Source organism: Macadamia integrifolia, unplaced genomic scaffold (assembly GCF_013358625.1).
Source record: "Macadamia integrifolia cultivar HAES 741 unplaced genomic scaffold, SCU_Mint_v3 scaffold_56A, whole genome shotgun sequence".
Lineage (NCBI taxonomy): Eukaryota > Viridiplantae > Streptophyta > Magnoliopsida > Proteales > Proteaceae > Macadamia > Macadamia integrifolia.
In genome coordinates this window covers 419,931-434,484 of record NW_024870669.1, presented here as the reverse complement: position 1 = coordinate 434,484, position 14,554 = coordinate 419,931, and the positions used below count along the sequence as shown (strand labels likewise).

General features: G+C 44.9%; 2 protein-coding genes across 3 annotated transcripts in view; both read left to right on the top strand.

The window, feature by feature from the left end:
- Window positions 1-1,329, top strand: part of LOC122071686 (cinnamoyl-CoA reductase 1) — a 34,159-nt gene extending 32,830 nt beyond the window's left edge. Inside the window, exon 3 of the mRNA XM_042636076.1 lies at window positions 952-1,329. Within this exon, the coding sequence (XP_042492010.1) occupies window positions 952-1,114 (163 nt within the window). The 3' untranslated portion in view covers window positions 1,115-1,329. The remainder of the gene's footprint in view (window positions 1-951) is intronic.
- A 505-nt stretch (window positions 1,330-1,834) lies between these two features.
- Window positions 1,835-13,193, top strand: LOC122071682. Of its 2 annotated transcripts, none has more exons than XM_042636070.1 (3): window positions 1,835-2,325; window positions 2,451-2,706; window positions 12,877-13,193. In XM_042636070.1, the coding sequence occupies exons 1-3, from the start codon at window positions 2,249-2,251 to the stop codon at window positions 12,946-12,948; spliced, it is 405 nt and encodes a 134-aa protein (XP_042492004.1). In that variant the 5' UTR covers window positions 1,835-2,248; the 3' UTR covers window positions 12,949-13,193. The 2 variants fall into 2 exon arrangements, with proteins under 2 accessions (XP_042492004.1, XP_042492003.1); XM_042636069.1 differs by having other exon boundaries at window positions 1,845-2,325; window positions 12,668-13,193.
- The last annotated feature ends 1,361 nt before the right edge of the window (window positions 13,194-14,554 follow it).

Genomic DNA, 14,554 nt, shown 5'->3' with positions numbered 1-14,554 from the left:
CAATGGTGGGAACTCCACTTGTTGCAGTTCCCTTTTTTTTGTGGGGCGCTTATCTTTCTTTATCACTCGTACATACACCTACATTTGTCAAGAGCCAACACTTTATTGTGGTCCATAGACTTTCCAAAACTCCTTGCCTTTAACTTGGTTTGGTTTTGCTCTGTTTCATCATTAGTGCATCATAATTGGAGCATCTAATTCCTCCAAACCTTTAGTGGTCACTTGCTAGTGTGCCATGAGTATACCTTTTGATTCGACAGTGTCTTCAAGTCTGTCTTTTTTGTGGGAAACATTTTATCCTTGTTATTTTAGTACATTTCCTCCATTTTTCGCAAATGGAATAGGCTTCTTTAGTTAGGACTTTAGGTGCAGGGCTATGACGAGAAAGGAATTATAATCTAGATGTTACGTAAGCATATGGAATTTCGATTGGATTTACTGAAATTATCCTTTTAAAGTGTAATCTGATATCCCTAATCTTCTTCACTTGTATGCTAAGGACCAACTATGAAATCCATAATCTCATTTGATTGACTGCAGTTAATAAACTAAGCTAGTCTTCATGGCTTTGGCATATCATTTTGGTCCCGATCTTAGTCCTGAACTAAGTTTACTTTTTTCACTTGGTTACAAAATATGTTGATAAGAACACTAACTTTGGCTCTCAAGATGACGAGCATCATTGGTTGCCTTTCTTCTAAATTATATATGCAAATTTTCTTCTTTAAAAGGAGCACATGACATTTTCTCCTTAAAAACTTCTATTTCCAAGAAGACTATATGCACTGCATGCATATAGTCTTTCCTTTCTTTAAGGGCATCGGTTTCTTTTAATTGGCTTGAACTTTTCTCAACCTCAGGATTCCCCTCACCCACCAACCTTTTAATTTGTGCAGTTTAATCTTAATTTTATTTCTCATGAGCCCATGCTTTCAACTGCTGATGAAACAGGTTTAGCGAGGAAACCCAACCTGGTCTTATGGGATGCAAGGATGCAGCAAAGAGGTTGATTGATCTTGGTCTGGTCTTTACACCTGTTGAAGATGCAATCCAAGATGCGGTAGAAAGCCTTAAAGTGAAAGGCTTCTTGGAGGCGCAGAAATCGCTTCCTTAAAATAACAGCAAATACATTCACATTATCATTTTTCTTTCTGATAATAATGGATTACTACAAATGATATCTCGTAGGGAATTACTTGCTAGGGGCATGGTTACTTCACATTTTTTTTTGAAGTTCAAATTGTTATTTGTTTGAAAGATGTGGTCTTTGACTCACTCTACACACCACATTTTTTGAGTTTGATGATGCATTTCTAGCCGGCCAAGTAACTTTAATCTCTTACAGCGGTATGTGTAAGATATTGGGCCATGGACCCAGCGATGGAGGATCAATAGGGCAGGTCTGACAATATCCTGGACTCATGTTCCAAATATTCAGGTGAAAGAAATTATTATATATTGAACTAATAAAGATGTCGAGTTGAAAGAGGTAAGCCGGGTAAGGGACTATGGATGATGATGAGTGAATGGGCTGAAAGCAGTGGATAGGGGTCCCGCTACAGCATATATTCTCACTTAATCCATGCCTGCATCCCGGCTTTCCCCCAACCAAGGCTGCCCCGACCACGTGATTGATGGATGGACCTTCCAAGGGCAAGGTGTTCCTTTGTACTTTTTTTTTTCTTGTTTCTTTTTTCTGGGAGTTTTGGTTTTTATTTTTTTTGGGGGGGGGGGGGGGGGGGGGGTGTGGTTTGTCTGTGTTTTAGTGCGTGGAAAGGACGTTTTCTATTATGATTTTGATCGTTATAGCTTCTTGGTCGCCCACAACCAGTTGCTCTGATCTATTTGTGTTATACATGAGTGAGTTGAACCCTTTCTGGGTTGAGCTTTTTACTATTCATTGTCACCAACACTCCATATGCTCGAGCTTCCCTATCTTTTTAAGTCCCTTGCTTTTATATAATTAAGAATCTTTCCTTGGCTATAACGTGTGTGTGTGTGTGTGAGAGAGAGAGAGAGAGAGAGAGAGAGAGAGAGAGACGTCACACGTGCAGAGTCCCAATCATGGCCGGAGGTTCTTCTGGCATAGCAATAGCATGTCCATTAAGCGCCACAGCCCACTTGGTATAATTCTTGGTCTTCTAAATTTCTAGTACTCTTTGAACAGTCTCAACTCAGACTGTATCCTGTGTTAGTTCTCTTGTCTTCTATCGATCTATCTCCGTCCTGTCAACCCTCCCTCCTGCTGATGGGGAGAGGAGACTCATCAGCAGTCGCTGCAGCGTGTGCTGAGAATAGCAGTTCGGCCACGTGCACCCAACTGTGGTAAGCAAGCATAGCAGTTCTACGTACCTCTTCCGCATAGCTATATTGATCAATTGGGATATCGTTCTTCTTATATATTGCTGCCGTTTTTCCTTTCCTCTTTTCCTTTTGGCTCTCTAAACTAGGTCCATCAGTGGGGATTCCCTCAGAAGGTACGTGCATTTTGCGAGTGAGAGCTGCATACAGGAATTGTTGTCTGCTTCCGACTCGAACAGGGTCATCAATGGTCACGATGGCTGGAAGGTTCTTGCCCGTGATAATGACATTGAGATATCGAAGCGTTGGTCTGGTTCACTTCACACCTTCCTCAGCCGCTGGCTGCTTAGATCAATCTCCCCCCAACAATTCATCATCTTTGCCAATGCCATCGACGCTGCCAAGGTGAATTTTAGGAGAGTGGATCAGGTCTTCGTATGAGAACCTTCTCGTTCGGAACTAATCCACATAGATGGAATCCACCCAAGGAAAAACCCTATGGTGGATTCCATCTTTGTGTATCAGCCCATTCTCGTACAAGAACCTGATCCACATACACTTTGACTATAGTAATTGAAGTTTATCCAATATGGTATTATAGTGACGTCGATTAGTCACTCTAGCTACGGACCTTCGTTGGTTAATGACCAGCCTACTGAGCATTGGTAAGGCCAATGGGCATGTACTCATAAACACATCCACCTACTCACACATGCATACAATAGAGTTATTGACAGCCTCTGACTCTTGGGCATTGGCTATTCAAGCTGAAGCAGCCACCATTAGGCTTAAGCTAATGTTCGTACTCTAGCTACTTAGCTAGCCTATAATTGCCAATATATATACACAGCTGATCCAAGATAAATGCTGAGGAATTCGCATATATGATGCAAATTGTTTTACATGAAACGACACGTTTTAAAACCATAGAATCCACCTGCCAAAGCGGATAATGTATCATATATTAGATCAAGACACTTCATTGATATTAAAGTGGATGATCGATCTTGGACGGATCGCATATTCATGACTGATGAGGGCATTTCTCCCTAACCGCAGCACGGGCGAGGAGCATCCTGACCAATGCTGCACTGTTACCTTGTCAGCCCGAGCTATCACCTCGGCATCTCATCTGGTCGTGCTGCCACCTCGGCCTGACGCTGACAAGAAGGTTCCCAGAAACGTGCTCTCGCCCACTCCTACATTCAAGGAACGTAATCCCTATCCATGAGGACAGGACTCTATCCACTACACGTCATCAAGACGTCCACCCCTCCATGGTTGGCATTTCTGAGATAAGAGGGGAATATTCCCCTGGTATACCCTAGGATCTGGAATATTCCCAACATTAGAGAACCATTACTCTCGAGGACTCTCCGCCTAACAGGACTCTCCACAAAACGTCTCCCATCCTCCCTCCATCAGTAGCCTATAAATATCAAGATAAGCCTCCCTCAAAGAGGGGAGATCGATCACTTCTTTGACTGGAAAAAGCTCTCTTGAGCATCTGCTGTGGAAAGATCTGACTTAAGCATCGGAGAGTCCCCTGTCGGATCAGCCTGGCTCTCCCCTGTCCTCTCTTTTGTGCAGGTCGGTTGGAGCACCAGGAACTACAGGGAAGATCATCCAGTCAATTTTTGCCGCATCAGATTGGCACTGTCCATGAAAATAGTTATAAAAAGCTACCTAGGATCAATGCAATTAAGAAGTGAGAAGGTCGTTTCTTCTACAATAACACAAGTAAGGTCCGCTCGTGATTTACCACTTGGATGTCCTTATTCACCTTTAATGGCAAAATAGGAGAATGTCCCAGCGGAGACCCCTCCACAAGGGCCCCAGCAAGCCCGACTTGTTGCAGAAGTTACCTAGGGAGAGGGAGATCAGCGAGAGCTCAACTATCTCGCCATATCCCATCATCCCGGGTAACTCACCCGAATATGGAAGAGCAGATGCAGAGCCTGCAGCTGCAGGTGTTAGCGACAAACACGCTGGTGCAGGACTTTATACGTCAGTTTGGCTTAGCACTCCCTATGCCACCGACTGGTTCAGCTCAACCGCCTAGGCCTGTTCCAGACAGACAACTCAACGACCAATCTCTTGACAACAGTGTCACCCCTCAATCAACAACTAGGAGAGGGTTGGACAGAACATCAAGCACTGTTCATTTGGTACCACCCCGGTCTCCTACTGAGGGGTGCCGGTAAGGTCCCCTTCTCGCCCAGAATGGGAGAGCTCGTTGTCCAGCACATAACCGGAGTCCAGAGACACGTGATGCCCGAAGATCCCCACTCAGGGTAGGAAGACGCCAGCTATCGCCTCAAAGACTCACTAGAGGCATGCGTCTGCTAAGAGAAGAACGCGAGAACTCCTCCCGGAGGACAGCTAGGCAAGAACCACCCTATGGAGGTCAAGGCTCGCCTCCCAAGCCGACTAGAGGTGCACCGCCGTAAGGTTTAGATCGGCCTGGTGGTCGCCAAGACCGAGGAAGAAGCCCAGAAGATTCGAAAGGGCACGACGCTCACCGGATCACCAAGCTGAGGAGAGAAGGGACGACTTGGAGAGTCGCATCCAGTGCCTCACTGAGCGAGTAGAAGGAATGCAGAGGCAAAGGCACCCGATCGATATAACTGTAACTCCGGCACATAATGCACTATCTGACGAACTGATAGATGCCAAACTGCCCCCAAATTTTATGATACCCATTTTTAATGGATATGACGGCACCACGGATCCCTCTGATCATCTTCTATACTACAGCTCGGCCATGATAGTTCATGGTAGGTCAGACGTAATTCTTTGTCGAGCCTTTACAGCCTCATTAAAAGGGACTGCACTGGTGTGGATGTCAAACTTGTGGCCCCGGTCCATCCACAGCTATAAGGAGCTGACAAGAGCATTCCTCACACGTTTCCAAGCTAGTATGAAGCAGAAGCAAACCACACAAAAAGTGATGAACATGAGGCAGGGAGCAAGAGAGACTATAAGAGAATTCCTTGCCTGATTCACTAAGGCGACGCTGGAGGTAAAAAACCTATCGGAAGGAGTGGCGTATAGCACGTTGTGCAACGGGGGTAATGCACCCTGATCTGGTCCAGTCTCTGACTCTTGACTTGCCAGAGACAATGCCCAAGCTGTTGAGACGGTGTAATCAATACGCCAACATGGAGGAATTCTTGGCCACCAGAGGAATAGCTGACAGGGGTGATCAGTCAAAGAAGGAGAAAAAGGCCTCTAAGGCCTAGGGACGATTCTCGCGAGCCGAAGAAGAACAAAACAGATTTATCGCCTGACACAGCTGAGCCTGAGCGATATGAACTTGATCGTTCCCGAACAAACATGCTCTTAGAGATCCAAGATCAGAAGTATTTTCGCTGGCCCAGGCCAATGATGGCTAAACCAGAGGAGAGGAACCCCAATCGGTACTGTCGGTACCACCATGACTATGGACATGACACTGAAGACTACAAGTCTCTGAAAAGGAAAATTGATGAGCTCATCAAGGTTGGATACCTTAACAAGTATTTGAAGCAAAAATATGGTGGGAACTGGCCCGAGCCGAGGAGAGACGATGCCGGGCTAAGCTGAGATAAAGCCAAGCCGCTCAAGGATACAACCACAGACCAAGCTGACTTATATGATAACCAGCCCATGGGTCCAGCCATTCTAACAATCATGGGCGGACCCACGGTGGAATCAGTTAGAAAAGCCAAAGCACTTGCGCGGTTCGTATGCATCACAGAACATCCAATTAAAGCCCTCAGAACGGATCCACCCATTACATTCTCTGACAAAGATTTAGAAGAGTTGAACTGGCCTCACAATGACGCTATCGTAGTTCAATTAGTGGTGGCCAACCACCCCTTCCACAGGGTCCTAGTGGACATATAAGCCTCCGTTGACCTTATGTCCTACAAAGCCTTCGTAAAACTGGGGCTTGGCACATATGCTTTAAAGCTGACCCCAGGACCCTTGTATGGGTTTTCAGGCACGCTAGCAGAGCTAGAAGGAGTTGTAGACTTACCTGTGACCATCGGACAGGGAGCTTAGACAGCCACTACCATAACTTCTTTTATGGTCGCCAAGATCGCCTCACCCTATAATGCAATCCTTGGCCGACCTAGTCTCAATGGCATTGGGGCAATTGTGTCCACTAAGCACATGAAAGTTAAATTCTCCACTAGCAATGGAGTCGGGGAATGCAAGTCCAGCCAAAAAGAATCCCAGGAATGCTATGCTAACTTCATAAAGTCTATCAAGAAACCATGTTCGGGCCTAGCATGTATAGTAGAAATTATTAATTACCGAGATAAAAGCCTCTTGAACCGAGCTGAGCCAGTGGAACAACTGCTAATCGTCTCAATTACAGAGGCCCATCTACTATGTGAGGCATGTGCTCCTGGAAGCAGAGACAAGGTATTAGAGAATTGAGAGGTTTGCATTGGCATTGATCGTGGCAGCCAGGAAGTTAAGGCCCTACTTCCAAGCACACAACATAGCTGTACTAACTGATCAACCACTAAGAAAGTCACTTCATAGTCCCAGCGTAGCGGGACATATGGTGAGTTGGGTTGTCGAGTTAAGTGAGCACAACATTGAATTCTGATCAAGAAGCGTAATCAAGGGCCAGGCACTGGCTGATTTCTTGGTAGAATGTACATAGGGTGAAGAAGTAGCAGAGCCTGAGGCAGAGCCAAACCAAAAGTGGGAACTCTTTATTGATGGATCCAGCACCACAACAAGGAGCGGCACAGGACTTATGTTGCGAAGCCCTGAGGAATTCACAATATAGTGAGCCCTCAAATTTGTATTCCTTGTAACAAATAACGAGGCAGAATACGAAGCCCTGATTGCAGGAATCAAACTAACAAAAGTTATAATGACAAATGACCTGGTCGCACATAATGACTCACAACTAATTGTGAACCAAGTCAATGGGCAATACGAGACCAAAGAAGAGAGAACTACCAAATATTTGAAAGAAGTACGTCGTCTGGTGACCAGTTTCAACATGTTCACAATGGTATAGATCCCACGGGACGAAAATGCAGTAGCAAATGCCCTCTCCAAACTAGCTATAGCAGAACTTGGGAACTGCGCAAGCTCAGTATACTTTGAAGTGCTAGACCAACCTACCTATGAGCAAGAAGTGATGTGCAACAGTACACAGCAAGCCGAACTGAGCTGGATGGACCCTATTATGGACTATTTACGGGATGGACATCTCCCAGGAGATCAGATAGAAGCAAGAGCAGTTAAGAGGAGGGCAGCCAAATACACCATCCAAAGTGGAGTACTATACAAAAGGGCAATATTCTGGCCCCTGCTGAAGTTCCTGCCTCCAAACCGAGCTGAAGAGGCACTCCGAGAGATTCATGAAGGAATTTGAGGGGGACACATCGAAGGAAGGGCACTGACCTACAAGGTGTTGCGCCAAGGATTCTATTGGCAAAAAATACAACAAAACGTAATGAAGTTCGTCCGACGATGCTTTAAGTGTCAAGTACACACCCCGATACCGCACATCCCAACTACAGAACTTAGCTCCATAATCTGTCCGATCTCGTTCGTAATGTGGGGAATTGATATCCTAGGACAGTTGAAAAAAGGAAAGGGCGGTGTCCAATTCTTGATTGTCGCTATTAATTACTTCACTAAATGGGTGGAAGCACGTCCCCTAGCCAAGATCACTGAGTAGGCAGTAGAAAAGTTAGTAAGGGACGACGTCATATACCGATACGGTGTCCTAAAGATACTGGTCACAGATAATGATCAGCAATTCGACAATCAGAAATTCAAGCTCTTCTGTAGTAATTTTAATATTGATTTCTGAAACACTGTTGTAGCACACCCACAATCGAACGACCAGGTAAAAAAATCCAACCACATACTTCTAGATGGAATAAAGAAGAGGCTGGACTAGGAGAAGAAGAATTGGGCAGACCAGCTACTCAGTGTACTTTAGGCATATCGCACCTCAACTTGGACCCCCACAAAGGAGACGCCATTCCAATTGGCATTCGGGACTGAGGCATTAAACTCCATGGAAGTGACTCAAGCCTCGTTCCGATCAACAGCGTTCGAAGCGTCACAGAACAAGGCAGGGCTCCAAGCAAATATCGACTTCATACACGAAGTTCGAGAAGAAGCTCTAGTGCGGAATAAAACTTACAAACAAAAAGTCAGGCAGTTCCACAACCAAAAGGTCAGGCCACAGGGATTCATAGTAGGTGACTTGGTCCTCATAAAAGTAGCTGCAACAGACCCAAGAAGTGAAGGCAAGATAAACCCGAACTGGGAAGGCCCGTATGTAGTCTCCAAAGTGGTGCATCCCGATACTTAACACTTGCAGACTCAGGGGGGTACAGCTATACCAAGAGCATGGAATGTTGAAAATCTCAAAAAAATTTACCAGTAGATTGTAGATTGCATCGAAGTCCCTTAGACTGGGTGTTAGTCTTGTAGATTTTATATTTCAGCATCTTAGTTTTCATATTTCAATTAATCAATTTCATTCACGGAGCAGATTAGACTCTATTTCGAAGCAATGTATTTGTCGCAAGCCCATGCCACACATCAATAAACTATGAAGCTTCTCTCAAATATCTGACTCTTCTAAGGCATAAAGATCGAGCTCCAACTCGGCAGCATCTAAAACCGAGCTCCAGCTCGGCACTATTAAGACCAGACCCTAGTTTGGCAACTTAAAGACCTTAACATCTAAGGTATGAAGACCGAGCTCTAGCTCGGCACTACCAAGACCAGACCCTAGTTTGGCAACTTAAAGACCTTAACATCTAAGACATGAAGACCGAGCTCCAGCTCAGCACTACCAAGACCAGACCCTAGTTTGGCAACTTACAGACCTAAACATCTAAGGCATAAAGACAGACCTCCAGCTCGGCACTACCAAGATCAGACCCTAGTTTGGTGACTCAAAGATAGTCTAAGGCATTAAGTTTGAGCTTCAACTCGGCATCAACTAAGGCCGAGCTCCAGCTCGGCACCATAAAAACCAAATCTAGGTTTGGCATCTCAAAGACCGTCCAAAGCATTAAGTTTGAGCTTCAGCGGCATTGCTGCTGCCCAAGTCTAGGCACAATGCTTCGCAATACTGAGATACATAAGACTAGATCAAGCTTAACCAAATAATAGAACTACCTTACAGAAATGGATGAGGCACAAGAAATGAAGAATTTTTTTTCATTAATAAAGGAGGGAAGAAACCCTCAAAAATTACATCAACTCCCAAAGGGGATTTTTACATAAAAAAAAAGGAAGAAGAAGAAGAAAAGAAAGAAGTTTACATCACTCCCGCAATGGGGAAAAGGGAAAAGAAAACATTAGTATTGCAGAAATTGGGGGGCTGGCTCAAGAGGGAGAGAGGTGGTTCACTTGGTTGCTTTAGGGTCAGCTTGAGTCACCTCTTCACCAACCTCGGCCTAACCGACGAGTTGCACTGAAGGAGTTGGGGCAGGAGAGCGCTGCTCATATTCAGAAAAGTCATAATTTGGCGTCTTGCCAAGGACGAACTAAATGGTGTGTTCCGAGCCTACCTGAAATGAAGAGACATTGACGTCAACTATCCATTTCTAGCTAACTTCAGAGTTCAGCCACCTCTCAGCAGCAACCTCATCGCTTGACGCCAGCTCGGTCTAATGCTTCTTTTTCAGCTCAGAAATCTGAGCTAAAAGTTCAGCTTCTTTCCTTTTGCTGGCCTCATTAGCCTCAGCCAGCTCACTTTGGAGTACATCCTTCTCCTTAACAAGGCAGCTATTGATCCTAAGCTGCTTAGCAACCTCACGCTCCTGCTCGCCAGCTCTCTCCTCGTTGTCTCTCGCTTTTTGCTCCTCAGATCGGGCCTTTTTCTTCTCACTCTCCAGCTGACCCGTGGCCATCTAAAGCTCCCCCCGGAGAAGCTTTACCTTGTCGTCTGCCTTGGCACGACCAACAACCATGTTCTCGAACCATTGAGTAGCCTCAACCGCAAAAGAAAAACCCTACAAGGATCCAACGGGGTCATGAATACCTAAAACTCAAGTAAGCACAAAGAATGAGAGGAAAATACTTACGTCACCCATTCGAGCGTAGACCTGTTCCAAGAAGTCAATATCAGGAAACTTCCTTACACTGGCAATGTCCCTCTTGGGACGACTATGACGGCACTAAACCTGAGCTGCAATGGGGTCCAACACGGTGTCGTTCTCCAACAGGTCCACCCAGGGATCCACGGGCTGCTTTCCCATTCGGGCCACCTGGGGAGGGTTGCCCTACTGCACCTCCTCCACCGGCGAATGCCTCCTCTTCTGGCTGTCGGTGCCTGCCCTACTCGGTCAAGCGTGACGGTCTACCCCGGTGCCTTCTCTCCAGAGCCCATTGGCTCCTTGCCTTTCAGAGAGCCCAGAGTCCCGTGCCGAGCTGAATATTGGATTGGGAGGGGATCTCTTTCCCTGGCTTGCCCCCCACTAATAAGCGACGAGGCCTTGTTACTTACGCCAGGGGGACGGGTGACCTTCGCACCAAGGTTTACGCTCTCCGCTGCCTTGCCCTTGTCGACAGTCTTCTTGGCGACCTGCTTGGTCGCCTCCTTCTTCCTCGCCTCCGCTGCCGCCGCAGCAAGGGCTTTATTGTCGACCTTCACATTAACCACTGCAAGACAAGAAAGAGCCGAGCTGGATCAGTAATGGAAACAAGCTAAAACGGAAAAAAACCGAGCTGAACCACCATAAATTGGACTCGATCGGACCCTCACCAGGGACTTCACTCAGCTCCCACTCTCGAAGGAAGCCTTCATCCTGCAGCATGCGAACATCCATAGCCTCTCCACCCAAACACATCTGATATTTTTGAAGGTCAGCTGGGGAGAGCTTGGGTGTTTGGTTCAGCACAGAGAGGGTGAGCTTGACCTAGCTGCTCTTGAAGGGGTTCCCCTCCATCGCCACGTAGAAGTACCTCTCCTTCAATTTCTTCACCGAGGAAGACATGTTGAGGAACATCTTCAGGTTGCTGTAAGGACTGTCCCTCTCCCTCTTGGTAAAGTAGTACCACCTTGAGGTGTGCCTCTTCATCAAGAACATCTTTCGAAGCATTGCGGTCTGACTCAGCTTCGAGACAAACACCTCAAAGCCAAGAACAGTCCGCCATGAGTTCGGAGTCAGCTGGCTAGGAGAGAGGCACCAATGATCCAGAACCGAGCTGACCAGCTCGGGCACAGGAATCCTTAAGCCGCTCTAGAAGGCGACATCGTAAAGGGCCACCTCATCCCTAGAGGCGTCCACCTGTTTATTCTTGTCTGGGACGCACATCACCACGTAATCGGGAATACCGTATAGACTCCGGATCAGGTCAAGTACCTTGGGCATCAAGATGTTTGGGGTATTGACCGCAGTTTTCTTCTCTCTAGAGGAGGAAGCAGAGCCTTCCCCCTGGGACTCTGTCAGGCAGCCTCAGGGACTTCGACACCCAAGGGGCTCGCATCCAGAGTGCCTGCTGCCGCGGCACTGGGGGGCTGAGCTGGGGCAACCAAGCCAGCTCCACCCCTGGTCGGGACGATCTCAGGTGAGCGATGCACGATCGAGAAGTCAACAACATTTAATGCTCTATCTGTTCGAGCCAAACTGCTAGAGCGGGGGGCTGGTGATCAGGGCGTTTCTCCCTAACCGCAGCATAGGCAAGGAGCATCCTGACCAATGCTGCACTGTTACCTTGTCAGCCCGAGTTGTCACTTCGGAATCTCACTTGGCCATGCTTCTACCTTGGCCCTCCATCTGTTCGAGCTGTCTCCTCGGTATCTCACCTGGTCGTGCTACCACCTTAACCCTCCATCAGCCCGAGCTGTCATCTCGACATCTCATCTGACCGTGCCGCCACCTCGGCCCTCCATCAGCCTGACCTGTCACCTCGGCATCTCACCTGGCCGTGCTGCCACCTCGGCTTGACGTCGACAACAAGGTTCTCAGAAACGTGCTCTCGCCCACTCCTACATTCAAGGAACGTAATCCCTATCCACGAGGACATGACTCTATCCACTACACATCCTCGGCCTGACGTCGACAACATATTAGTTTTATTTAGAATCTGCTTTTTTACTGACTAAAAGAAGAACAAATTAAATGCCCAAAAAATATAGAACAAAGAGCATTCGTGACCGATTCCAAAGTAGTGGGTTGCAAGAATCAGCATTTATCGGATGATTCCAATTTGAATCAATCGATTTTGCTTATTCCGGTTTGATTTCAAATATATTCCATGATCTATAACGCAGACTGTTTCGCAAAACGAAACAGATGATTTAAAACTAACTAGGAGTTGATTAGCTGGCCTTTTTGACTCTCTCTCTCTCTTTCTTTCTTTTTTCCTTAAATTACAGTTGGATCCTGCGGGTTGGCTGCCCAAGTGCTTTGTCAATCGACTCAACACCAAGTTGGTTTTGATGATCGACAATCCTAGGAAGCTAGCTCAGAGCTAATCCCATTGATGGTGACATATGATGTACTTTTAAATGATAAATGGATTTTTCTTTTGGCAATTTAATTACAGTTTTGTAGTGATATAATATTGTTATTCCATTGTGGACAGCGGTGGCAGGACAAAATTTGGCAGCTGCCCAGGTTGCAACCAAGTAGTTGTTGCCTTGCTTGTAGTCAATGAAATGAAACCTGGAAGAGTGCTTTTGAAAATAATAAAACTTAGGAGGATATCTGTGGTCTTAATGGGGTAAGTTAATAATTCTATTTCATTGGCTGGCAATAGGGGTTGTAGCCAAATAGCTGCAACTCAGGCAGTAGTCAAATTTCTTTTACAATTTGTCATGTCAATGATATATTTCACGTTTTTTATTTATTCAAAATACAGTTTCTTGTTTTTGAGTATTATAATGATCTTTTTAATCTCAAGTTTGATGTGGTCTGATGCCTTTAGGTTAAAAATCTTCCTCGTAAAGAATCTAAATCTGAGGTTTCCATGTGGTGTGGCAAGTGTATGCAATCTTATGGTTTTATTTACGAGTGCATTTTCTTGTAACTAAAGTGGCGAACTAAAATTTTGAATTGTAATATTTTTTTTTCTTTTTTTTCTTTTTTTTCTTTTTTCTAACGATACAATAGGTGAGACAGGAAGAGATGGGGGATAAGATACTCCTAGGAGCCCACATCCTACTAGCAAAGCTCCAACTAACTGCACTTATTGTGGTCTTCATTGTATGTATATTAATAAAAAATAAAAAAATCAGCATACTTATTGTAATATTTTTTGATGACCCTTATCTTATTCATAATAAATATTTTAATCAGTTTAAAGAGATTTTTAAAAATATTTTGAAATTGATTTTATCATTATATCATTTTCAATAATTGTTCTTATCTTGCGTGCTCTTCGAGTGCATTTGTGGTAGGGTTTTATCTCATTGAAAGAAGAAATATATTATACTATGAGAGTGGGGGAAATAAGGGTACAATTTTTAGCTTTAATTACAACAAGAATTCCTCTTTATCTAAGGGAAAAGGCTGGGCATGCTAGTGGTTTACCCAAATCCGTCTCTCCTCCTCCCCTTATAAAAGTCCCTAATGCCCTCTCCAATCCCAGCCCTCCCACTGGTTGAACCACTAGCTCCAGAAATACCGGCAACATACCCAACCTCCTATCAAATTTTATTATTATTCAATGATATTTATCCTCCTATGTATGCCTATGCACCCCATTTGGTAGTTCTAGTTTTTTCAATATTTTGTTTTGTCACTTAACAAACATTGTTTGGCTGAAACTTAACATGCAAGGAGGGAACCTTGAGACCTACAATTCCACCAAATTTCAACCGCATCGGCATGACAGAATTGCGTGTAGACTAGTAAGGTAGTATTTTCTACGAGGACCAATAAACCTCAACCCAAAAAAAAACAAAAAGAACAAAATCACAAGTGCTAAGGTGCATTTGGACCCATCGATGTGTAAAATTGCTCCTTGAACGTTGAAATATATCCATGCAGTCACGTGGAGATGAAAAGAAGAAGACTGAGGATAAACAGGACAAGCAGGAGATTTGTAGTTTTGTTATATGAGGCATCATTGTTTTGGATAACATGCCAATTTAAAATATAGTTATTTCTTGATGTCACCTATGTGTGAATTTAAAAGTTATAATCTTCTTTTGATTGTCATTTTGTTTTATTCTTAAAAAAATCATAAAATTAAGGGTAAAAAGAATTCAATAAAAAATTAAAGATAAAAATAGATTTTAACTTGGGTAAAATGAATTCTA

Coding starts and splice junctions, on each gene's coding strand:
- LOC122071682 (XM_042636069.1), top strand. CDS start 2,249: ATGGGGAGAGGAGACTCATCAGCAGTCGCTGCAGCGTGTGCTGAGAAT. Junction 2,326..2,450: donor GCCACGTGCACCCAACTGTG/GTAAGCAAGCAT, acceptor TCTCTAAACTAG/GTCCATCAGTGGGGATTCCC. Junction 2,707..12,667: donor ATGCCATCGACGCTGCCAAG/GTGAATTTTAGG, acceptor CTTAAATTACAG/TTGGATCCTGCGGGTTGGCT.